The 26,056-nt window shown below is 42.8% G+C and overlaps 1 protein-coding gene and 1 pseudogene across 2 annotated transcripts in view; one reads left to right on the top strand and one right to left on the bottom strand.

Annotated features, from left to right (window-relative positions):
• LOC306758213 (serine/threonine-protein kinase BRSK2-like) overlaps nt 1-7,610 on the bottom strand; it is a gene marked incomplete at both ends in the record, with an annotated part of 156,758 nt that extends 149,148 nt beyond the window's left edge. The window contains one exon of the mRNA XM_079243453.1: nt 7,517-7,610. Within this exon, the coding sequence (XP_079099579.1) occupies nt 7,517-7,610 (94 nt within the window). The remainder of the gene's footprint in view (nt 1-7,516) is intronic.
• Nucleotides 7,611-22,116: 14,506 nt separating this feature from the next.
• LOC306774705 (interferon-induced very large GTPase 1-like) lies at nt 22,117-25,813 on the top strand (annotated as a pseudogene). The gene has a single exon. The product of its transcript is annotated as an interferon-induced very large GTPase 1-like (transcript).
• Nucleotides 25,814-26,056: the final 243 nt, after the last annotated feature.

The raw sequence follows: 26,056 nt of genomic DNA on the forward strand, positions 1-26,056 counted from the left end.
GTCTTCCACCACACAGAACTTTGATTTTTCCAAATAAACTTTATTGCGTAAAGCGAACAGTTCTTTATAGCCGTTCTACTGATTGGAACAAAAATCAGCAAATCCCGATGAGAATGAGGTTGTGATCGGGAAGAGCGCAACTGATTTGCTTCTATAAAGGAATTTTTATTACCATCTGGATGTTAATACTCGTGTCCATGTGAACATTGCTGCTGAGACGTAACAGAACCTGGTGAGAAAAAAAACAGGACAAGACTTCTTAATTTGCATCACAGGAGTCTAGTTTAGTTTTTAGAGATACTTTTAATAAGTTTACGACATCTGATGAACTTGGCAATGACATCACAGGTCATATTTCGTTATCTGATGATCACAGTGAACAGTGAATGCGCTCCGTCTGCAGATTCGGGCCGGAGGTCTGCAGACAGTTGCTAAGCTAGCTGTCCTAGCTAGGACAAAGGCAGCGCTGCACACCAGCTCGATGCAATGCAATGGGACAAACACCTGTGCACCAATCAGACAACACATCCATCCAGATGTTCAACACAGGATGGAACAAATCTCATCGTTAAGGGAGGATTTCCCTGAGCTGGATGGTCCAGCAGAACCACAAGCTCGTTAGTTTGTTCTGTTAAAAACAATAGCCTTGATATTTAGGCAAGAAAAGCATTTCATGCAGTTCATCACCTCTTTTCATCGTTTCAGCTTTTCCTACAACTACAAGGCGGTAAAAATTATATCTTGTTTGTGCAACATTTTCACAATTAAATAAATAAAACCCCTAAGCGGCAAAATAACCGACTCTAAGGAGGATATCTAGTGCTTCAGTGTGATTTTATGCAAGTTAATAGGAATATTAAGAGCCACTTCTGCTTCAAGTAAACCTTTAAATATATGTAATGATGACAAAACAACATTAATCACAATAGATTTAAGAAAAACAAATAAAGCAAAGAAACGTAATAAAGGAGAGACGGGGTATTAATGTGTAAACATGCGGTTGTGGGTTGCACACCAACGGGTCGGGTCCAGGTTAGACTGGGATCTGCGATGAACAGGTCGGGTTTGGTTGTGTCAAGTATTTGATGTTGCTTTCGCCAAGCGGTAAGTCGGTCGCGTAATGCAGTATGTCAAACATTCATGTTAAGATACATGACACATGACGCCGGCGTCCCAGACTTGTGTTGGAGGAACATCGCTACATTCACAGGAGCTAGCACAGGCTGTGTTAGCTAACCAGCTACGACCTTATCTGACATCATCATCTCATGCAGGTAAACATCCCGTCACTGCCACGACGTAGCCGAGGGTTTTGTTTTGTGCTGTGCACCTACACCGATATCATCCACAAAAGGCTGAAGTTGCACGGCATCAGGACCAGGTGCAGGACTTTGTAAAGCCGGACCTGTGCAAGACTCTGAGTTTAACATGGAGTGGAACATCTTCTCTGGGAAAGCTTTCCACGAGGTTGAGGAGTGTGTTCATGGGAACGTCTGATCATTCTTCTAGACGCAGAACGACAAGGCTGAGCTTCAATCTCGTTCATGGTAAAGATGTTTTACTGGTTTAAGGTTGTGTTTCTGGGTAGATTGGGAAGGATCCTCAACACCAGACTTGCCCATCTATGTTTTAATTAATGTCTTAAAGGGTTTCCCAATACTTTAGCCATTTTTGTGTATATTGTTAGAAGTATCAGTGTCGACGTTTGGCTAGGAAACATCTAAACTGGCTTATTTAATGATATTTTGTTGAAAACAGGAAGAAAAAAACAAAGGAAAAAGCAGACTTAAATTCCCAGCAGTTTTACTGCAATGTTGAGCATTTTATACCAATATACTGAAGATCACTGAGCTTTTTTTTTTCATATTTCAATCAATTTTGTGCCCTTTTTAAAAGAGAATATCCTCATTAACTGTCTCCTGCATGTTATATGTTTATTTTTAGGGGATGTGAGGATGTCCTTTTTCTTCTTCGCTTCTTCCACTGGATGCAAACCAGCTGGCATAAATTTGAACGTGCATTGTTTTACATTTAACGCAGCATAATGAAGCAAAGCCAGCGAGTGTAATAAAATACGAGCCTGGACCATGTGGAGCGTCTCTCGTGCAGACATATGCACATATACGTGATGAGAGTGATGGGAGCGTTACCACCTGCAACCTGCTGATAATGAAGCCGTATTTCAGCCACCTAAAGGCAGCCATCTGTGCTGGAGCTCTCCCTGCTGCCTTCACTACCCCTACAACACACACACACACACACACACACACACACACACACACACACACACACACAGTCCTCCACCAAGGCACAACAGTCTTTAGGATGTTTCACGTCAATAACCTGACAGTTTCATTTTAACAGTCACAGGACACGCGTGATGCTGCTGAATGAACCCTGTTTGGGAGGAAGCGAGTGCATCCAGGTGAACTGACTTCATCTTGTGTGTCGGCAGGTGTTTTTTTCCTCCCCAGTAACTGAGTAAATAATTGCCTGTTTCCCGTCACTCACCCCATTTCCTTTCTGTTCCACTAACTTTTGCTTCCTTGAGTCTTTTCTCCCTTCATGACCCAGAAACCTTCCCCATCGTTGTGATTTCTGTCCCTTAAATGCACCTTGAGGGGATGAGGAGAGAGAGGAGGCTTCTAGAGGAGAGGATGGATGATCTGAGGAAGAGATGCGAGCGAAAGAGGAAGGTGAGGAGCTGTAACCTCATCCTTCCAGAAGCGTTGGAGACGACAGAAAGACAACAGGAGGTCCAGTCAGCACCTGTTCCAACCAAGATCATCATGGAAACATCATGAAAACATGGATCCATACTGAAGTCAGGACCAACGCTTCAGGCTGCTGCTGGTGGAATGGTGGGGGGAGGTTTACTTGTCCCACTTTGGAACCTTTTCTCTAACATGACAACGGATGTGGTGGAACGGGAGATTCTCATGGTGATGAGGTGGAACGGGAGATTCTCATCATTGATGTGGTGGAACGGGAGATTCTCATGGTGATGAGGTGGAACGGGAGATTCTCATCATGATGTGGTGGAACGGGAGATTCTCATCATGATGTGGTGGAACGGGAGATTCTCATCATTGATGTGGTGGAACGGGAGATTCTCATCATTGATGAGGTGGAACGGGAGATTCTCATGGTGATGAGGTGGAACGGGAGATTCTCATCGTGATGAGGTGGAACGGGAGATTCTCATCATGATGAGGTGGAACGGGAGATTCTCATCATTGATGTGGTGGAACGGGAGATTCTCATCATTGATGTGGTGGAACGGGAGATTCTCATCATTGATGTGGTGGAACGGGAGATTCTCATCGTGATGTGGTGGAACGGGAGATTCTCATGGTGACGAGGTGGAACGGGAGATTCTCATGGTGACGAGGTGGAACGGGAGATTCTCATGGTGACGAGGTGGAACGGGAGATTCTCATGGTGACGAGGTGGAACGGGAGATTCTCATGGTGACGAGGTGGAACGGGAGATTCTCATCATTGATGTGGTGGAACGGGAGATTGTCATGGTGACGAGGTGGAACGGGAGATTGTCATGGTGACGAGGTGGAACGGGAGATTGTCATGGTGACGAGGTGGAACGGGAGATTGTCATGGTGACGAGGTGGAACGGGAGATTCTCATGGTGATGAGGTGGAACGGGAGATTCTCATGGTGACGAGGTGGAACGGGAGATTCTCATGGTGATGAGGTGGAAGGGGAGTTTCTCATCGTGATGAGGTGGAACGGGAGATTGTCATGGTGATGAGGTGGAACGGGAGATTGTCATGGTGACGAGGTGGAACGGGAGATTCTCATCGTGACGAGGTGGAACGGGAGATTCTCATGGTGACGAGGTGGAACGGGAGATTCTCATGGTGATGAGGTGGAACGGGAGTTTCTCATGGTGATGAGGTGGAACGGGAGATTGTCATGGTGATGAGGTGGAACGGGAGATTGTCATGGTGACGAGGTGGAACGGGAGATTGTCATGGTGACGAGGTGGAACGGGACATTGTCATGGTGACGAGGTGGAACGGGAGATTCTCATGGTGACGAGGTGGAACGGGAGATTCTCATGGTGACGAGGTGGAACGGGAGATTCTCATGGTGACGAGGTGGAACGGGAGATTCTCATCATGATGAGGTGGAACGGGAGATTCTCATGGTGACGAGGTGGAACGGGAGATTCTCATGGTGACGAGGTGGAACGGGAGATTCTCATCATGATGAGGTGGAACGGGAGATTCTCATGGTGACGAGGTGGAACGGGAGATTCTCATCATGATGAGGTGGGACGGGAGATTCTCATGGTGATGAGGTGGAACGGGAGATTCTCATGGTGACGAGGTGGAACGGGAGATTCTCATGGTGACGAGGTGGAACGGGAGATTCTCATGGTGACGAGGTGGAACGGGAGATTCTCATGGTGACGAGGTGGAACGGGAGATTCTCATGGTGACGAGGTGGAACGGGAGATTCTCATCCTGGATCTGAAGCTAATGTCTGATGCTTCATTTCAATGTGGATTAAAATCTCTGAGGATTGTTTCCAACATCATGCTGAATCCATCACTACATAAATGAAGTCAGGTCTGGGGAAACTGGGTCCAGTCTGTATAAATTTGACATTATTTTGCAAATATGGCCACATTATAAACCCTTGGAGTGTAATGGTGTCTTAACGCAGATATTCTCTTTAATCCCACAGAAACCACCCCTTCATTCAGATACTGTTAAACCCACACAAAGCATACAAATCTTCATGATCTGAGGCATTTCTCTGCACCAGTTTGTCTTCACAGTCTGAGCTTCAGGGTCAGAAAGCAGATCAGCGAGGCTGAGAGGTGACGACAGCGAGAAAAGATTGGCAGCCTGCAGTCGAGCACCAAGAAGGAAAAGCGAGGCCATTGTCGCTGGAGGAAAGATGAAACCATGACAACCGTCTTAACTGTTGGCCAACATTTAGAAAACGAGCGCGGCATGGAGCCTGGGAAACCAGTATAAAAAGAAAAACTTCACCATCAACTCAGTCTCACACACACATGAAAACAAACTGACTAATTGTTCAGAATCACCACACACTCACACTCCATGACGGCATTGTTCCAGCTGCAGGCTCAGCGCTGAGGATACAAAAAGAAATCATTCATCAGGGAAAGCTTCAGACCTGCAGCAGCTAAAAGCCAGAAACACGCTTGCAACCAGTTTGCATCACTCCAGGTTGATGAAAATCACACCGTGGAAAGTGTTTAAGTTTAAGTTTGGTGGAAAAGTAAATGTGACAACCGGTTAAAATACTCAGTTCTTGTTCTGAACCAAGTAAATGACCTAAAGTTGAAGTTTTGTTGGTTAAATACCTGAAAATGGAAAATAATCTGTGCTTTTATTCTGAAATTTACTAAATTACACCCCGATGGGCAAGCCTCCTGGAACTTCCTGGGTGACCAGCATGCACCTGCATCAGTCTGGAAGAGATGCTGGGAATTTGGACGTTATTTATTAGTTTTAGTCTGTATCTTATTTTGTTAAAAAGTTATTTTACATACTTTTCACTTTGGAAACTGTATATTTTCCTTTTAATAGCTTTTGCTGGGGTGAACTTTTCATTAAACCAGCAGCAACAGAACCACTTAAGCCTCGAGAGAATTATAGCAAATCAATCATTATCGGCCGTTTATTGATTTGTTGCTGCCGTTATGAAATATTTCCAGATAAACTTTTGGCTAAAGTATCAGTGACATTATGAATGGGGATCTTAAACACTACTGTCATAAAACTGGACATATTGGCTGATATTTAACTGTGAAATGATCAAAAGCACGACAAATATGTGGGAAATCTCATGCGTCTGAAAAACAAGTACACAATCAGTGCATTATATCAAAGCCAGCCAGTGTTTCTATGAACACACACACACACACACACAGAGACACACAGTAAGGCGAAGCGTGGGCTCGCCCCGCGCCTGCGTAGGAGGTTTAATGATATACGGACTTCCCCGTCTGCCTGCTCAGCACCAGAGCTTCAGCATCAAACCAAAAGCCGTCAGCAAGCAAACCATCGCCCATCTTCAGCTTTTTCCTGCCATTTACTCTCCACCACACCAACAACACACACACACTCATACACACTTTTCTGTGTGACTCCTAAAGCTCTGTGCAGACTTCTGCGACACCACAAACCTCCACGCAGTCTGACAACACGACTGCAGCTTTAGAGCTTGTGGAAAACTCTAGATGCTTGCAGCTGCTGGAGGTGCTGACAGGAGCTCCGGACATTCATTTAGCATCACTGCTGCTCATTACGAGCAACAAACATGCAGGATCATCAGTTTAATCTACCGGAGAACACACACAGCTCAGGTTTATTTATCTTCCTTCCCTTTCCCCCCTTTAACATCCTGCTGACGCAACCAGTCAGCAGCCACTGGTGTATAAAATCCCACCGACGTCACATCCAGCCAACGCAGCTGTGAGGAGTTTCTCTGCTGATCATTCTGTACATCCAACAACCTGGAAGTGCTCTTAATGATCCTCAAAGGGAAATGTGAGGTTCAGGAAATCCATCCAGCGAGCTCAGGCGTTTACTTGGAGCTGGTCTGAGACTGAAGAGAAGTGTGTGATAAATATGGTGGCGATTGAAACTGTGGCGAAGAGCTGCTTGGCTGCGGATGAATCATTCACCCGCCAAGGCAACAAATCAGGTCTACATATCTGAACCGGAGGGAGAAACCTCGATCATTTCTGGCGGCGAGCGATCACAGATGGTGAGGAGTCCAAAACGGGGAACCTGGCCTCAGCATCTCAGCAGTAAAACACATGGCTGCACTGCTGTCACTAAACTACAGACCCACACGGAGCTGATCCTCTGAGGAGCAGACACTTCACGTTCCCAGTTTTCCCAGCAGATGTAGCGCCGTGGAGGCCACACTGCAGAGACAGCACATCATTTCTGGCATGACTCATGAGGCGTTTGGCAACGCAACCCAAACACCCACAGGAAGTGAGGACTGTGTACAGGTACCGCAGCGTACACGGTCTGGGCCCGCACCTGGATCAGGATACATAGGAGCCTCTCAGAAAGGGTCTTTAAGAAGTCGGCTCAATGCACCACTGAAGCAGAAGCTGCAGCACAGAGTGTGACGCTGTGTGTGTGTGTGTGTGTTAGCCTGTGAGCAGTGTGTGTGTGTAGGGACCGGACAGTGCAGCATCATGGCCCTGCTGCTTCTGCAGAGGCCCATGTGACAGATGGATGCTAGAATGAAATCAGAGACAAGAAAAACCACCAGGACCCATTATCACCCAGCTCTCTGCCTGACAACAAGGATTAAAGGCACACTGCCATCATCATCATCATCATCGTCGTCATCAGAGCAGCTTTTCTCCCTGCATTCTGCACCAAAAACATCCGCATTTACCAGGCATTTCTCCACCTCCGTTTCCCGCAGAGAAGCAGAACGCAAGGCGGCAGGTGCGGTGATGGCACCGCGCCGCGCCGCGCGCATCTTGCACTAACCTGTCTGTCCTTTGCCCAGCGTCTTCTCCAGGCGGTACGGTCCCACATAGTTGGCGTAATGCCCGCTGTTGGTGTCCTTGCTCGGCGTGGACATGTTTTGGCTCGCGGGGAGTCGCGGGGACTAGTTTCTGTGGCGGGGGTCCGAGCGGGACGAAACGCGCAGATTTCCGCGGCGCAGCGAACTTCGCCTCGGTCGCGTTCCCGACTCTCTGGCAGCCGCGATGTTCGTGCGGGTTACCGGTGTGCGCGTGCGTCCGTTGCTGAAAATCCTCCTTCGGTTTGGTCCTCGGTGCGGCTCAGGCTGCGGGTCTGAACCCGGGAGTCATGGTGTCGCTGCCGGAGGAGCGGTGCGCTGCAGCCCCGTTGGGTGTGATCTGATGATGGGACAGCATCTACTGCTGCTGCCGGTCCAGCAGATCCGCGACACCTCACGCACTCTGCTCACACACATCCGGGTCCCCTTTCAGAATAATAAACCTTTACCGCTCCAAATGAGCCATCTGCGTCTCCTTACCGAGATGAAGCTGAAAATGCACTGATAAAAAGCCTTCTATGTTTAAATAAAGTTTATTTAGACAGGCCTAAACTCAGTCAGAGGAACTAAAGCCGGTTTCAGTCCACAGACAACAAAAAATACCAAATAGCTATTACACTGCATGAATACTCTGATTACTCTGCAGTGGGGGGAGTATCGGTGACACACCAGAAGCTGGTGCAGAAACAATCGCCTCATCTTGAACACACACAAAGAGACGATTGTTAAGACAACATCCTGGGAGAGGAGGTGGAGGAATACTGGAGTTCAGCTCGACATCAGACTGGAAATAAACCAGAAGCATCTGGAAGAAGAAACCGAGATCTTTCCATGTCTGCACCAGAATGCTGCGTATCTTCTACAGAAGGGGTTGTCAACTCTGGTCCTCAAGTGTCACAGTCCTGACAATGTTAGGAGTTTCCCTGCTTCAACACACCTGGCACACATCAGAGCTAATGTGCAGAGTTTGAGTTTGAGCTCTGCACATGTCTGCTAACTAGCCATTGATTTGAATCAGGTGTGTAGCAGCAGAGAAACTCCTAACATTTGCATGACTGTGCCCCTCTAGGACTGGAGTCGTCTACCTCTGTTCTACAAGTTCAAGCTGCTTTGCAGCACCAGAGCTACACACTACATTGGACACATATATAGAAGCTGTTTGTAAACACAGGGTGGAGATGGTATATTTACATATTCATGATTTTACTGGACATCAATGAGTCTTCAAAAACACAGCAACTTACCGAAGAATAAATACATGTATAATTAAATACATAAACATATAGAAATAAATTGATGACAGTTTATTTTTATAAAAAATGATGTTTTATAAATATATGATATAGAATATAATAAATATTTATATAGATGTAAAAGAAGATATGAAAAAAATTCAAATAAAAAAAGTGCCACTGTGTATGATGTAAAAATAAAAAGTGCAAGACAAACCGGTTTTATTTTGAAGGGGAAGTCGTCTTACTTCCGGTATCGCTGTGGTTTACTGCAGCGGATTAAATGGAGAGGACAAACGCGCATGCGCGCATGTTTCGCATCGCAAAGTTATTTATTTCTCGTATTGAATCGGGGTCTGGGTGACAGTGTGAGATGAAAGGCTTCCACTGATCAGAACTTCTCTATAAATAACCCAAAACATCCAGACGTGCTGAGGAAGACTCTGCTGCTCTTCATCTCCACAGTCTCATCTTCAGCAACATTTCTCAGCTCTGTATTGATTTATAACGCCATTTATAATCAATTTAGCCTCATTTTTAATGATTAGGTAAAGGTGAGGAGTCATTATTAGCCACTGGGGGGGGGGGGTGAAGTGGGGCGGTGGGGGGGAACTAAACATGTTACATGCTGGGACACTTTCACTTGATTAAACCAGCGGAAGGTGACAACCGCCATCTATCAGACTCATCACTCCCCTCCAACAAAAGCCTCCTGACCCAGCACGCTCAGTGGCAGATGGGTCCCCCCCACCACCACCCAGCTTTCCACCCTCTCCTCCTTCTGCCACCCGCGCCCCCCCTACACACACACACACACACACACACAAAACCCATGTCTCTAACAAAGAGGAGGGTTGCTGTTGGGGGGGGCTTACCGTGTAGAGACCTCATCACCACGGGACAGCTTTCCGTCAAATTACTTCCTGTTAATTAATGAAAGAACAGACCCCCCCCCCCCCCCCACACACACACACACACACTCCATCAGCAGCCCTGGAGGAGGTGGAGATCTCCGTCCACAGATGAGTCTGGTAGCCTGGTGCTGCTGTGGACGCTCCGCAGCCTGATCTCCGCCAGCTGAACCCCTGTAGAACTGCTGGACAGCTGCCGCTGCATCACGGCAGTAAATCCACGCCGTCCTAATCACCTCTATGTGAAATAATCTGCTATGATCAGGCCTCTGAGGACACAGCGAGCACAGCGGTGGAGTGGTTTCATGATGGAGGCTGAAGCTGGTTGTTCAGGGAGGATAAAAGTCACTCAGCTTTTAAAGGCAGAGATCTGCTGTTGATCTTCACTTCTAAATTTGGCAGAAGTGTCTCAGATTGTAGATCTGTGTATCCCACCAGCTTGGGATGAACTCGGTCCAAAGAGGGCTGTGGCCCTTCTGGTTTCAATGTACCCCTGCTCCAACACACCTGACAAACCCTAACCCCTACCCAGGGCCGGATTAAAAGTCTGAGGCCTCTGGGCCCAAAGTGTTCCAGGGGCCCCTTCCCCACCAAAACATTGTGAAAATTGTGACTGATACACTGTGAAACGACATTTCTAACATCTCTCAGCCAATGGTACCAATAGCAATACACTAGACACTGTGGTGTAACTATCTGGTATTTATATACATATTTATATTTCATATTTATATTTATATGCATTTCGTTTTATGTTGAAACTGCTGTTGTTTAACCTACATGAGCCCCACATGGGCCCTAAGTGGGCGTGGGCCCCTGGGCCCATAATGCCCATTGGACGATCTGGCCTTGCCCCTACCCCTAAAGCTCCGTTCATACTGCTGCCCGATTCTGATTTTTTACCCATATGTGACTCATATCACATTCTTAATGACAGTCTAAATGTCACAGATCCAGTCCTAAATATCCGATCTGTGTAGAAGCGACCTCAGTTTGGGAAGTCATCAAGATTTTATCCGACTTTTACGTCACACAAGTGAGACAATACCTTCACGTATATTTACTGTACTGTTGTCTTTTTTTTAAAATCGTAAATTAAAATGAAAACTATGTATTTTCGCTACTGCTTAGTCCAGTTCAGAGTCGTAGGGAACTGAAGTCTATCCCAGCAAACATTGGGCGAGAGGCAGGTACACCTGGACAGGTCACCAGTCCATCACAAGGCCACAAAGAAACAAACAACCACACACGTTCACAATACTTTAAATATATCAACAAATAAATGTTGCCATGAAGGAAGACGATGGCGGGTCCAGATTTCACTGGGCGGTATCAGCCAATGTGTCAGGTTTGGTAACCATCTTAACGGGTTCGGACAGGTGCAGGTTGCTAAATTTGGCCCTGTGTACAGAAGAACTCGGCCGTGTTGTTTGTACAGAAGTAGCAGTTACTTCTGCACAAAAGGCCATTGTTGACATGTGTGCTTTCCTTTTTATCGGTTTTGTCGGTTCCAAGTGTGCCAGTACTCACAAATGAAAACACACAATGGTTGTTGGTGAATTCAGTTCACCACTGAGACAACGGGCAGCGTGTAGCTCACAGGTGTCAAATTCCAGTCCTCAAGGGCTCGTATCCTGCAGGTTTTTGTTGTCTCCATGCTCCAACACACCTGACTGAAATTCATAAGTAGGTTGACAAGAATCTGCTGACTCCATTTGATTTGAATCAGCTGTGTTGGTGGAGGGAAACAACAAAAACCTGCCGGATACCGGCCATCAGGGACCGGAGTTTGACACGCCTGTAGCTCAATGTGCAGAGGCCCCCGCTCTTCAGTGCAGCCCACCCAGGTTCATGTCCGGCCTGGGACCCTTTGCTGTACGTCATTACCTGTCATTTTGACAGCCCTGTTCACACTTCAGCGTGAGAAAGGCCACATTGAATTAATTATGTGAACGACCAAGATTTCAGTAAAAGTTTTGATCTTTAAGATCTGCAATGTGAAAGTAGCCCAAGTCATGACTTAGAGTCCACTCCCGTCTGCTTTTCAATCAGGGATTGCTTCGGTCCTCGAGGGCCGGTGTCCTGCAGGTATCAGAAGTTTCCCTGCGGAAACACAACTGATTCAAAGGAACAGGTCATTAACAGACTTGTGAGGAACTAGACGAGAAGCTGTTGAAGATTCATGTAACGTGATTCAGATGTTGCAGTAGAAATATCCAGTGCCTGCTGGATGCTGGTGCTCGAGGACTGGACTCTGTCCAGTTCAGCTGCAGTATTCTGTACAAAAAGCTGATTTCACACATGAAATGCACTGATCTGAAAAGCTTTTTGAACACAAAGTACAAATAAAAATTGGAGTACAAGCAGATATGTTCCAGGCTATCGACTGGGACCATTACTCTCCATTAGCCGAAGGGCAACTGGTTTGAGCTGAGATCCAGTCCTTTAATCATGATCATCATTAAAGTGTGAGTTCTTGGTATGAATGCACGTCTGATGGAGACTTTAGTTTTCCTCTTTTGTTTCCTTTTTTCTTCTTCCTCCCTCCTCAGCAACATAATGAGCTGTGTCTGAGGAGCCATTAGTGGCAGAGTCTAACAGAGCAAATGTGTTTCACCCACAAAAAACCCAGCATCTGCACATGGAGGATGCATATGCACACATAATCATTAAAACACATAATCACGTGTTCTCATAATGATCTTTTTATGAAGACGTGCAGCAGAACTGACAAGTTTCTGAGTGATTGGGCGTATGTTTATGTGCAACAATGGCAACGCACATTTCTATGAAACATGGGAGGAAAGGCCACAAAAAAGCACCCTTCACTTTTCAAGACATTTCTGGAAAAAGAAGCTTAGCCTGCAGTCTATTTCTGCATTAGTCAGCTCTATTGTGGCTGCTTTGCCAACAGAGCAGGATAATACGCGCGCGCACACACACACACACACACACACACACACACACACTTCAAGTCAAAGAAGCAAAATGAGAGAACATCTCCTCTGACAGCAGGCCGATAAAGACTGAACCACTGAACTGAGACGAGGACACGAGATTTGTCCCAAACTTCATACAAAATGCCAGAAACATCAGCGTTGCTCATTCTGTCTCCGTTCAACACATTCATCAGGGAAATGCAAGGAGACGGCTCGCTTGATTTGAATATATTTTCCATCAGCAGAAAACTGATGAGGCTCAATATTCCAGCAGCAGCTCTCATCGATGGAGTCAGACGGAGTTGTTTTGTTGTCCTGTGTGGACGTGATTTTATTTTATTTGCAGAGGTACTCATTTCCAATAAACCGTTTTCTGTTTGAATTGATATGTTCAGTCCTTTAACTGAAGTGCAAATTAATTATGGAGGGTAAAAACAGGCTAAAAGTTTAAATGGCAGCAGCACCTTACAGAAATACCCAATGTACGTCTTCCTGCTTTCAGTCCTAACCTGCCTGCTGACTTCCAAAATAATGAGTCAAGATAAAATGATCTAATGCCAACTGTGTTCTTAGTTCAACTATCAGGAAGAGTAACTCGTTTAAACAGTATTATACTTAACATTTACTGTCAAATGAACATACCGGATGTAAAAAACATTTTCTTCCTAAACTGGTTTGGAAAGAAGAGTAGGAGGAGAGGAGTCTGTGAAAATGTTACATGATTTATAGCCTCATTTCCACCAACAGCTCCAGTACAATACGGTACGGGTCAGCATGCTTTTCTTTTGCGTTTCCACAGGTGGAATCTGGGATGGGTGTCACAATATCCGACCGGAACTGTCATACGTATTCTGTTGGAGTCCCAGTTTTGCATATGAGCCAAACAGGTGGAGCATGACATGCTGCAATCTGCTGACTGGTGGAAAGTCATTACTTCTTGTGCAGCTTGGCACTAAGAACAAAGCAGGAACTGCTCCATGTTTTATTCTATTCTATTCTCATTTAGCAGAGAACAACACAAGCATGAAATCAGACAGTAGAGGACATCATAGGAAGGTGCTGGTTGGACTGCTGTGAGTCCAGTTGGATGCATATGTTGACAAATAGTGCTACGGGGGGGTTTTTTTGCCCCCCCAACCACAATATTTGTTGCAAAGTTCTTCAACTTTCCCGACAAATAGAATTATACTAAGTGCATAAATGCTCCTTGAAGAGCTGAGTTATCAGCTTGCTCTTAAAAGTGGATCAGGACTCTGCAGATCGGACAGAGTTTGGCAGGTCGTTCCTGCCTGTTTAACTTTACTTTGTTGTTGTGTAAAGTCAAAAAAACAAGAAAAATTACTGTGGGATGTCCACCATTCTCCGCCTTTGTTTTTAAGTCTTAGAAAACAAGGAAAGCATCATGGCACTTTGATGTCATCACATCCATCACCGTCTGGATGTGATGGATGTAAAGGACGATTTATCCTCAACAAAGAAGATGGACACGTAGGCGGGCAGAAAGTCTCAGCTGTCTCCTGCATGGGTTACATGCATAATTCGGCTACTGTTCAAGGAGCTTAGCTATCCATCTCTTGACGCAGAGAATGGAGTAATACCACCAGAAATTCCAGGGGGCAGTGTTGAGTTGTGTAGCTGACACACAACCAGTGAAAAGAACAAACCAGAGAAGAATAATAAGAAGAAGCCAATGTCGAAATCACCACATGAAAAGTACCTGAAGAAGATGCAGGAGAAGTTGCAGTGCGTTACTGCTACCAACGGGTGTCAAAACACAGAAGTGAACTTTGAACTCAACACTGCCCATTAGTGGATGAACAGACTTAACAACCCATCCATCCATCCATCTTCTGCCGCTTATCTGGAGTTGGGTTGCGGGAGCAGCAGCCTAAGCAGGGAAGCCCAGACATCTCTCTCCCCAGCCACATTTGCCAACTCTGCGGGGGGATCCCAAGGCGTTCCCAGGCCAGCCGAGAGATATAATCCCTCCAGCGTGTCCTGGGTCTTCCCCGGGGTCTCCTCCCAGAGGGACGTGCCTGGAACACCTCACCAGGGAGGTCCAGGAGGCATCCTGACCAGATGCCCGAGCCACCTCAACTGGTTCCTCTAGATGCGGAGGAGCAGCGGCTCTACTCTGATCTCCTCCCGGATGATCGAGCTCCTCACCCTATCTCTAAGGGTGAGCCCGGCCACCCTGCGGAGGAAACCCATTTCAGCCGCCTGTATACGAGATCTCGTTTTTTCGGTCACGACCCACAGCTCATGACCATAGGTGAGGGTAGGAACGTAGATCGACTGGTAAATGGAGAGCTTCGCCTTCTGGCTCAGCTCCTTCTTCACCACGACAGACCGACGCAGAGTCCGCATTACTGCAGACGCCGCAAAGATCCGTCTGTCGATCTCACGCTTCCTCCTTCCCTCCCTCGTGAACAAGACCCCGAGATATTTAAACTCCTCCACTTGAGACTTAACAACCATGGTAATGTAAAAGATGCATGGACATATGAGGACGGAGATGTATGACATTTCAAATGAATGTCCAAATTTACAAAGGAGTATAAATAGGCCTTAAAGTTGGATTTATACTCATGTGGCATCTGCGTATAGTTGATTACAGCATCACCGCTGCAGGATCCGTGTAGGTTTGTGGCGGCTTGATGCACACCTCTTCCAGTCATGATGTGCACCCCTGCTACGCAGCATGGTTAAACTGGATTTTTACCAGTGTGACATCTGCATTTAGTAAGGCTATCGTCTGACGCTGGTGAAATGTGCTTTTGCATGGTTGGTGTGGTTACAGCAGGGGTGCAGTCCTACAAGGTCCCAATCCCAACAGTTTTTCATGTTTCCCTGCTAACTATACTATACGGTACAATATGATACGATACGATATGATACTATACATCCTTGGAAGCTCATGTCCAACTGACAAAAGGATGATGCGGGATCTGCATATCTTTGATTTGCTCATAGCTGCAAGAAGCTAAACGTGAGAGGAGCTAGCTGTAGCTAGCTTACATTAGCCATGGCAGACTTTGTTGCTTCTATTGGTGATTAAATGGTCACATTTACAAAGTAAGGAAGATAAACAGAACAGTAAAAAATATGAATATTTAAAATTTCCTATATATAAAAATGACTTGTGTTGGTTCCGGCCTAAAACTTTGATGACCCGCTCTCTTTTTCTAAGTAGGAAAATGGCGCAAAAATGACTCCATGTTTATTTTTCTCTGTTATAAAATGTGAAGCGGCGGAGCAACCGATAATGCAGCAATGAAAAAAAACATTTTTTGGTCTAAATTGTCATCAAAACAAACACATGAACAGCTCATAGTAGGATAACAGATGCCACTAAATGCTACTGGAAGTTAGATGCCAACATGGTGTGCTTGCTCCACAGTGCTGGTGGTTCCCATTCCCTACTGCTGGGATAAGCTCCAGTTTCCCTGCAACCTGAACTGGTATGGAAAAGGAATGAAAATAAAATACTGCCCAACACAAAATCACAGGATGGAGGTAAAAAATTAAAAAGAAAGAAACAAGTGTTATGTTGAAAACAGATAAAACAAAAATAAAATAAAACATTATATTTGTTCCATCATCCTTATGTCTATTGTTGTTTGTAAATTTAGTTTCTGGTCTGAAAAATACCAACGCTGCAGAAAAAACAAAGCTTATCGTTCTTATTCCCTTGTTTTTTTTTTCTAGACTGCAACTTAGCAACAGATTTCCAGAGACAAATGGTTATTAATTAATGGGGAGGTTGTAGTGATGCAGTTCAGCGGTAATTATAAAACTGCTCATTTAGAGTGTCGCTCTGTTAGCTTATTTAGATTATAGCACTGAAATTAAACTGCAGAACAACTATAATTACTAACACCACTCACACTGAGCAGCCGTACAGCTGATCTAGTTTTCCCACATTTCAGAGCTCGTATTTCTGCTGTTCATTTAACTCACATCCTGAAAATATTAAAAAGCTTTCACAGAACTCACTTGTTCTTCACTTGTTTTTACCCTTCCTTTTTAATTCTTTATTGTAAGTACTTAAAATATTCAAATATTTATTAAACTACTAAGATATTAAATAAAAGTTGTCAGAGCCTTTACTACTTCCTTTTATTCAATTGAAGATAATGTTAAAGCTATTTCCAATATGCAACAAAAATAATAATTTTAAAATAATTTTTACATTTTCTTCATTGTCCAGTACAAAAAACAAACATATATATTCACATATTTTTAAAGAGCTTGATAACATACAGTCTGATGGCATGTCAGCATGTATTTTTACTCTGAGTGTGTGTGTGTGTGTGTGTGTGTGTGTGTGTGTGTGTGTGTGTGTGCACAGTGGGTGTGGGGGTTATTACAGCTGTAAACAAGTTAATCTTTGAAAAAATCAGCTTCAAAGTCCAAATATCTTGCAATAAATACAATCATGCCTTCTAAAATTATATATAGTAATTCATATTGATTCAGTAACATGTTTGTTTTTTTTAGACAAAAAAAAAAAAAAACTAAATAAAACAATGTACTTGAGGTAAATAAGGATTTAGTAACACTACTCATTCATTCATTCATTCAATTTCCCAACCGTTTAATCCAATTCAGGGTCGCAGGGAAGCTGGAGCCTATCCCAGCAGTCTTTGGGTGAAGGGTAGGGTACACCCTGGACAGCTCGCCAGTCAGGGCAGTAACGCTGCTCATATAATATAATTCAACAAAGAAAAAGTATAGTAAAATATTTCCCCAAACAAATAAAATATGGAGATTTAACACTGATAAAGTTAATGTTTACTGATTTCATGGTGAAACTTGGTTCTTTTGTTCAGATATGATCTACTGTGAGATGTTGCTGCCACCTAGTGGCGACTCTGCTGAGCTGCATTCATGTCCAGCATGCCTACATGCTGTTGTTTATGTAAAGTGATGTAAAACTCAGACCTTTCCTACATCCATGTTCTTTAAAACTATCTGTCTCATGCAGGTTTCCACAGAGAGATTACCTGTTCACCTGTTTCTGAGCTCGTTACCTACAGATCACATGACTCACAAGTTAATGTCAACACTAATACAATGACTTGTAAATTCATTTAACCCCAATACATCTTTAAAAGGCTGAAAATATTTTAGACAAAATTGCTTAAAACAGGAAAATGGTGTTTATTTTCTTGTGTGGTCAGACTGTGGAATGGGCTGAAGGAAGAACCTAAATATCTCCACATTTATATCAGTGTAAAGTGTCTAATCCTGTAAAAGACAACACAGTACACCATGGGCCGACTCTCCATCTTATGAGTCAAAGCCTCAACTTGGACAGCTGAGGCCTACTAAAGCTGGGCGCTAAGGTCTGGCTGCTAACTGCACCTACTGTTCTGGTGTCCATCCTGTCCATTTCAACCCAGACAAACAACCTTCATGTCCCAGTTTGTATTTTACCAGACACACACCAGTTATCTGCAACTTTTCATGTTTAGAACAACTCGCCAGAAGCTGGTAACTGGGTCTCAATTCCCAAGCTGAACTGCTGAGGAGTGTCCCTTTAAATAATAATAGACAACACCATGATGTTACCTAAAGTCTTTACCTACAATGGAACAGTAATTACAGCTTTACTTCAACTGCAGGTTGTTTCTTTGTTTAAGTATTTTAGCAGGAGAAAATTACAACAGCTCATCTATGAATAAATGAAAAAACCATTCTATCTACCCTGTACAATCAATTTTTATAGAATATTTTTTAAATATTTTCTAAAATCCTCTACAGGATAGAATCTTGTAGAGGATTCTATCCCGTAAAGTAAACAGAGTCCACTTTGTGTGGTAAAAGAAAATCCCTTCTGAGATACTTGTGAGTCCTCGTTCTCTATCTGCCATGGGCTTCTCCTGGCAGTGTTTTGTTTTTTCTTTTCTCCTGGATTTTTAGGTGGGGCTGAGCAGGCTTCCTGGAGGCTCAGGGCGGAGCCTGCAGTGCTAATGGACCACACCTGCTGTTCATCTGGCACTGCTATTTAAGCACCTGCAAGAGCTCCAGTCTCACAGTATCTGTGGTAAATCTGGCTCCTTGAGGGTTATTTCACCACTGTTTTTTGCTCCAGCTATCTACGCAGCGCTGCCTCGCCTTTGTGTATATATATATATATATATATATATATATATATATATATATATATATATATATATATATATATATATATATATATACACACACACATATATATACATATATATATATATATATATATATATATATATATATATATATATATATACACACACACATATATATATACATATATATATATATATATATATATATATATATATATATATATATATAAAACTATTTGGAAAATGCTGTCATGTCTACACTGAGCACAGGATAACTCCTTGAAGGTAGTGCATCTTTACAGAATGCTACAGCTTTATAAAAAGCTATACTGAAAACAAATCCTTCCCTGAATATCTTTTCTTAATAAAAATGTTACAGCCTCAAGATCAATTCAACTTTTATTATTGGTGGATTCTGTGGATGATTTTTACCTTAATTGTCTTAACAGACTTTCGGTTTTATCTAAAGTGTAAAGCAGCATATTCATTGTTTACATAAACAACATGACTATGATTTTTCAGTACAGAAGGACAGCACAGCAGAGGAGAGCTGGTTAAAATAGCTGTGCGTGTGTGTCTGTGTGTGGGTGGGAAGTGAGATGGGAGGGGCCTAGACCAGAGCAAACCACTATGAGGAATCCAACAGGGTTAAGCTATCCTTTAAAAACATCACCCAAACTATCCTTGATGCACTTTACATTGCACTTTCATCAATGTAAACATGTACAAGGGTTATTTATTATGCTTTATTAGACACGATATTTCACTTGTTTCCAGCAGAGGCAGACTGTTCCATCTGCCTGAACCATCACCATTTCAACCTATAAACATGGTGTCAGAGCTCTAAATCCTTCATGGCTTACCCAAAGGTGTCCTGCTCTGGTCCTCAAGGACCACAATCCTGCAGGTTTCCAATGTGTCAGACTCAGACACTTACCTGACTTAGATTAATGAATCATTGTGTAGAACTTCATTGGATCTGTGTAATTTGGTGTGTTGAAACAGGATTGTGGCCATCGACAATCAACTTTGGACACTCCTGGACGACCTACTACCATGTTGTCTTAAAATGTAAAAAATTATGACATTAAAAATAACAAACACCGTTTATCCTTCCTGTAAATTAGTTAAGGTTTCACTCAATCAATTTATCTAATTAAAAGAACCAGTGTCATTTTCTATAAATACAATAGAGTGCATGTTTGCATATTCATTCATTCATTCATTTTCCGAACCGCTTATTCCAATTCAGGGTCGCGGGGAAGCTGGAGCCTATCCCAGCTGGCTTTGGGCAACAGGCAGGGTACACCCTGGACAGCTTGCCGGTCCATCGCAGTGTTTGCATGTTGATTATAGAAATATGAGTTATGTCTATTTAAAACTAACCTGTTTAAATCTATTTTGAATATTAAAATGGTCTTAATATATTTCAAAGTAAATATATTAAACTAATATATTGTCCATGGTATAATCTAGATGGAGAATATTGACGACTAACTTTTCCCTATTGCTGAATGTTTATCTACCATAGGGCTCAAAATTTAACATCGGCAATGTGACAAACATTATTGTCACTCTGACAACAGTTTTGGTTAAAGTTTTTATTTTTTTTTATAAAGTGGTGGTGGTGTGTGGCTTTAAGAAAAAACACAAAATAGTTTTTTTCAAATAACACAAATTTACCAAACAGCAGTTAATGTTTTTCATTAATAATTTTTTTAAGAATGATTTATTTGTTTTATTTGATCGTTTTATTTTTTTGTGTTTTACACTGTAATAATAAACATTTTGTAAAACTAAAAATATCTGTTTTTGGTTTTAGGTTTTTAAGTGAGCATAGAAATGTGACAATGGCAGCCAGAAAAGAAGGTTCATTCTAGTTTCTTCTGAGATGACGCCACCTACTGGTTCAATATTATTTGATAAAAGTTTTACAGGTTTAACGCCTAATTTCACTTCACCAATGGGTATCTTTGCAGACTTTGACTTCCATCTTTGTAAAAACAGACTTAAGCTAAAATGATTTTCAGCAAAACCACCATTATCAAGACCACTGGTATTTCTGATGTGGCAAGACATTGTGTGATATGGAAATGTGCTCTTGCAGAGCAGAAAGGGCATTTATCAATCCATGTTCAGTAAGTTTCCTCCAGAGTTGATGAATAAACCCTGAATGTCATCACCCCTCAAGTATCTGATTCTGTAGTAAATATTTTATAAAGTTGAAATTACTGAAACTACAAGCAGAGGAGATCTTATTGAGATTATCTTAAGTAAATCAGTGATTAAATCAGAATGTAAACTCTACACTAATTTGTAAACACACCCTGTCTTGTTTCCACCAGCTCTGTCAAACACTCTGAAGAAACTTGGACTGGAGACGTTTTATCCCAACAAGCTGACTCTTCTTACTCTGCTGGAGATCAACAAAGACAATGTATGTGACACAACAGTTTCCTCACTGCAGGACATGCCATGGTGTTACCTCAGAAAACTCAACGCTGAATGCAGAAGCAAAGCACAATTACCATTCAAAGAGGAGGAAACTGATGATCTTCTTGACCTAGATGATTACACTGCAGATGCCTCTGACAACAACGTAAATCCACTTGACTTCATAGTAGCACTCTTCCTTTGTGCTGACAGTTTCTTGCAACAAGAAATGGTTCTGAAGATGTCTATGTGCCAGTTTTCTGTCCCACTATTGTTGCCCCATGGCAACAACAGTCAGAGCAGTCTAATGCTTTGTAGTCTGAGAGACATCGTCAAAGAATGGTGTCCACATACAATGTCTGACTCCAGGGGTTTTGTTGAAGACAACATTGTCCAAGCAAATATCCCGTTCTTTGCCTTTGTCAGGCTGAAAAACTGGAGTTTATCAAAGTCCCAGATGCTAAACACAGAAATATGGAGGGGGGTTCAGTTATAAGACAAAAAGCTAATGGACTGGTAGAGGTCTGCTGGTACCTCCCCAGTGGGAGAGAAAATCTTGATGTGTTTCCAGATCCAGTGGCATTTGCCAATTTGAGAGGAGACATTTGTGATTCACTTGCACAGTTCTGCTTTCTGTTTGAAGTCTCAACTGCTACCTTTGTTTTTCTGGACAAAGTTGAAGAAGATTACTTAAAGATTCTGACATCTTTACAAGATGTTAAATCGCAACTCTTCCTTATTGTTAATCGGAAAGAGGGAAGTGCCAAAGAGGACATGATGTCTGTCAAGACAACACTTGAAAAATTAGATTTTCCAAAAAGCAACGTGAAAACAACAGATTCCAGAGTAAACGGAGCAGAATTTTCTAAAAAAAAAAAAAACTCTGTGAAGTGATCACAAATTCACTGCCAAGTGTAACAACGTCAACAAATATTGCCAGTATGGTCGACAAAGCAGCCGAACTTGGTCTGTCTGTAGATGAGTTCATAAGTGACAAACAAAAGGCAGCAGCTGAGGATATTGTTAGAGAAATTGGGCTGCAATCCATACCAGGCTACAAGAAACAGCAACTCCCTCTGCAGGGCGAAAACTGGAAGAGGTTATCCCAACTAGTAAAAGAGATGTGCAGACTGAAGGACTGTAGTAGTTCAGGACTGGAGGAATACAAATCTCAGCTACAAGAGGAGGAAAAAAAGGTCAAAGATGAGCTGAGTAAACACAAACCTTCTAAGGCACTAAAGAGTTTTATTTCTTACCTATTTACAAATGACAGACAAGAAAGAGGTTTTTTCCTCAAGTGGATGAAACTTAAGCTCGATACACACTCGCGAGACAAACTGTCTGTGCTGCGAAACCAATTCAAAGAGCAATGCAAGAACAAAGATCCAAAACGTGTTGCAGCGTTAGACCAAGCTTTGCTGGAGAGCTCTTTAGGAATAGAACATTACATGAGAGAGATGGGACTGATCTACGAGTTCTCACAGTCACAACACACCTGTGATGAAATCTCCCGTCTCCCTGCTTTAGCAGCTGAAATGCTGTTGGATGGACATCCTTTAGAGCTCCTGGATGGAGATGCTTCCAACATCCCAGAGAGATGGGTGTCAGATGTGCTGATGAAGCTTCACAGAAAGGTTGGAGGGGAGAGCACATTGTTGGTTCTGACTGTTTGGGAGTTCAAAGTTCAAGAAAGTCAATGCTCCTCAACACCATGTTTGGTGTGCAGTTTCCTGTCAGCAGCGGAAGATGTACAAGAGGAACCTTCATGGTCTTCCTCGGAGTTGGGCAGGAGTACAAAAGTGAGCTGAATTATGACTTCATCCTTCTCACTGACACAGAGGGTCTGAAGTCTCCTGATCTGGCACAACTTGATGACAGTTACGAGCATGACAACCAGCTGGCAACCTTTGTTATTGGTTTAAGTGACGTCACTATCATCAACATTGCAATGGAGAACATGACTGAGATGAAAGATGTTCTGCAAATTGCAACTCGTGCTTTTCTTAGGATGAAAAAAATAGGTAAAAAGCCAGTTTGTTATTCTGTACACCAAAATGTTGGTGGAGTTTCCGCTCATTCAAAGTGCCTATCAGAAAAAAAAAAAACCTCTTGGACCAGCTCAATCAAATGACTGAAATTGCAGCTGAAATGGAAAAACAGCCATCCTTCAAAGCATTCACAGATGTTCTGGACTACGACATAAAAAAACCAACCGGAACATTCCAGGACTCTGGTATGGAACCCCACCAATGGCACCAGTGAACATTGGGTACAGCGAAGCTGTTGCAGAACTTAAAAAACATCTTTTAGAGACTGCAAAACATGACAGTAGGAATGAAGCAATACTGATCCCAGGCTTTCTTCAATGGACGAAAAGTCTGTGGAAGGCAGTAAAATATGAAAACTTCATCTTCAGTTTCAGAAACACTCTTGTGGCACATGTTTACATCAGTCTCTACAAAGACTTCAATCAGTGGGAGTGGGAGTTCAGGAAAGAAATTCTCTCATGGCAGAAAGATGCAGAGTTGGAAATCTTAAATGATGATGGTGAATCTGAAGAAAGAAGTTGGGAAACACTGGTTGAAGCAAAAAAGGCAGAAGTGTTTGGTAAAATAACAGCTGAGCAAAAGATTATGAGAGAGAAACTGTTCAACTATTACAAAAGGAAAGAGAGAAATGTAAACTTGCTAGAGAAATACAAAGCTGACTTTGTCAACAGTATCAACAGGCTTACAGAAGAAATTCAGCATTCTGTGGAAACAAAACTGGATTGCATCCTTCAGCTGAAAATAGGTAAAATGAAAGCTCAAGACATTCAGAGGAAATACCGAACGGTGATTGAGGAGCACGTCATGAAGCTCCTCAAGACCTGCAAAGGTTCCACCTTGTCTGATGATCAGCTCAAACAAGAGTTTGAAAGAATGTGGACTACTGCAACAGCAAATCTAGCAAGCCTGAAAGAACGAGATATTACTGAAAGTGTCCTTGAGATGCTGAGAAAAAACTTCTCAAACCTGAATGTCAATGAGGAATTGCAACACACTAAGATAGAGGAAGCAGGAGAGGGTCCTTTCAAAGTAAAACAAGACCATGTACATTCCATCTTGAAAAGGATTAAAAACCTGTGGAATAGAGATTTGGAAATTAACACAGAAAGTGTCATTGAATCGTGCACAAGGTTTGTACACGATAAAGTACAAGCAAATGAGGTCTACCACGACTCTTTAACAGGGGATCTTCTAGAGCAAATAGATAAGTTCCTTGAAGAAAGTAGCAAAAAGCACAAAACAAATACCAAGTTTGAAATTGAGCTGAAACTCCATATTTGTGGAATTGCTTCAAGGGAATTCATAGAAATGCACAAAAGATTCTTGGCAAATATTGATCCTCGAACTCAGCTGAAGAACTACAAGACTCAGTGCTGGAAAGACTTTCTTGATTTGTATAAAGATAGAGATGATTGTCAACGCAAAGCTGATGACTTTGTTCAGGTGTGTATTAAACCAGCAGTGGAGGATTACATCAACAGATCTCTGGGGATAGACATTGTGGATGAAGTTTTAACAAGCTGCCATTCAGCAGAGTACAGTTCCCGCTTCTTCTTCCAACATTGAGAGAGCTACTGAAGAAGGATAACTTTGGAAAATTTTACAAATACATCCGTAAATATGAAATTTATGTTAAGGACTGGATATTCCGTCACATTGTGCAAAAAATGTCAGAGGAAAAAACCCTACTGATTCTGAAGAAGAAGAACCTGCAGGTTATAGTTGCAAAGATCGCAGACGCGTTGGAAGCAGCATCAAAAGGAAAGGATGGTGCTTCACTCCCAGATAACAGGGAAAGCATCAAAGAGCACATCAGCCAACTGCAAAAATATCTAATCAAAGATATCACGATTTCAGTGGAGTCTGAAAAGATGATCCTGTTTCAGATACAAAGCACATGTCATCCCTTCATCAACAGTCTCAAGAAATCAACAGAAGACCTGAAACAACATCTGGAAGAGGAATTCTCCAGGTCTGAAGATGTCACTGAGACCCTTGAAAAACTCCCAGTGAAACCACAGGATGAGCTTTTCCAACGGGTGTTTGGCTGTGGCAAACGGTGCCCATTTTGTGCAACGCCTTGTGAAGCTGGAGGCAAAGAACACAAACTGCACTGTGCTGCGATACATCGGCCACAAGGTCTTGGTGGATACAGTGGAGAAAGTGGGAAGTCTGTTGAAACACTGTGTACAACTGAAGTGCAGAGTATAAATGTATTCAGAAATGCAGACACCAAAGAAGAGTGGCATCCTTACAAAGACTATCCGACTTTTACCCAGACTGGCACATTCCTCCAGACAACACCATTGAGGCATCCGACTACTGGAAGTACATTCTGGTAAAATATAATGACAGATTTGCTGAAAAATTCAAATCCAAGCCAGCCGACGTTCCAGAGGCCTGGAAGAAAATCACAAAGGAGCCAGCACTGAAAGGTCTGAAAGACGCTTTCAACATGAAATTCATTGAGTTTGGACAAAGTGTTTGGACACAAAGAGATCCTGAACACACAATCCAGATTGAAAAGGATGAAAGTCGACACACATTAGGGGAAAACATCAGTCTTGTTTGTGACGAAACAACTATCTAAGAAAACACAACGTAGGATTAAATATGAATGAAACAAACCAATCTGGATTCACACTGAAAGTAAAATGTAATTTGGAGAACAAGCTTTTTTATGTACTTTTTGGTTTATACAACCTGAATGTGTTTATTACCTTTTTATTTTTTTTTTTAAGATTGCAAATGTTTTGATACTGAAAATGATGACGTACTGCAAAAAAAACATGAAAAAATATTTTTACTTTAATATTTTTCTTTTTAAGATTAC

Source organism: Telmatherina bonti, assembly GCF_933228915.1.
Source record: "Telmatherina bonti genome assembly, chromosome: 1".
Taxonomy (NCBI): domain Eukaryota; kingdom Metazoa; phylum Chordata; class Actinopteri; order Atheriniformes; family Telmatherinidae; genus Telmatherina; species Telmatherina bonti.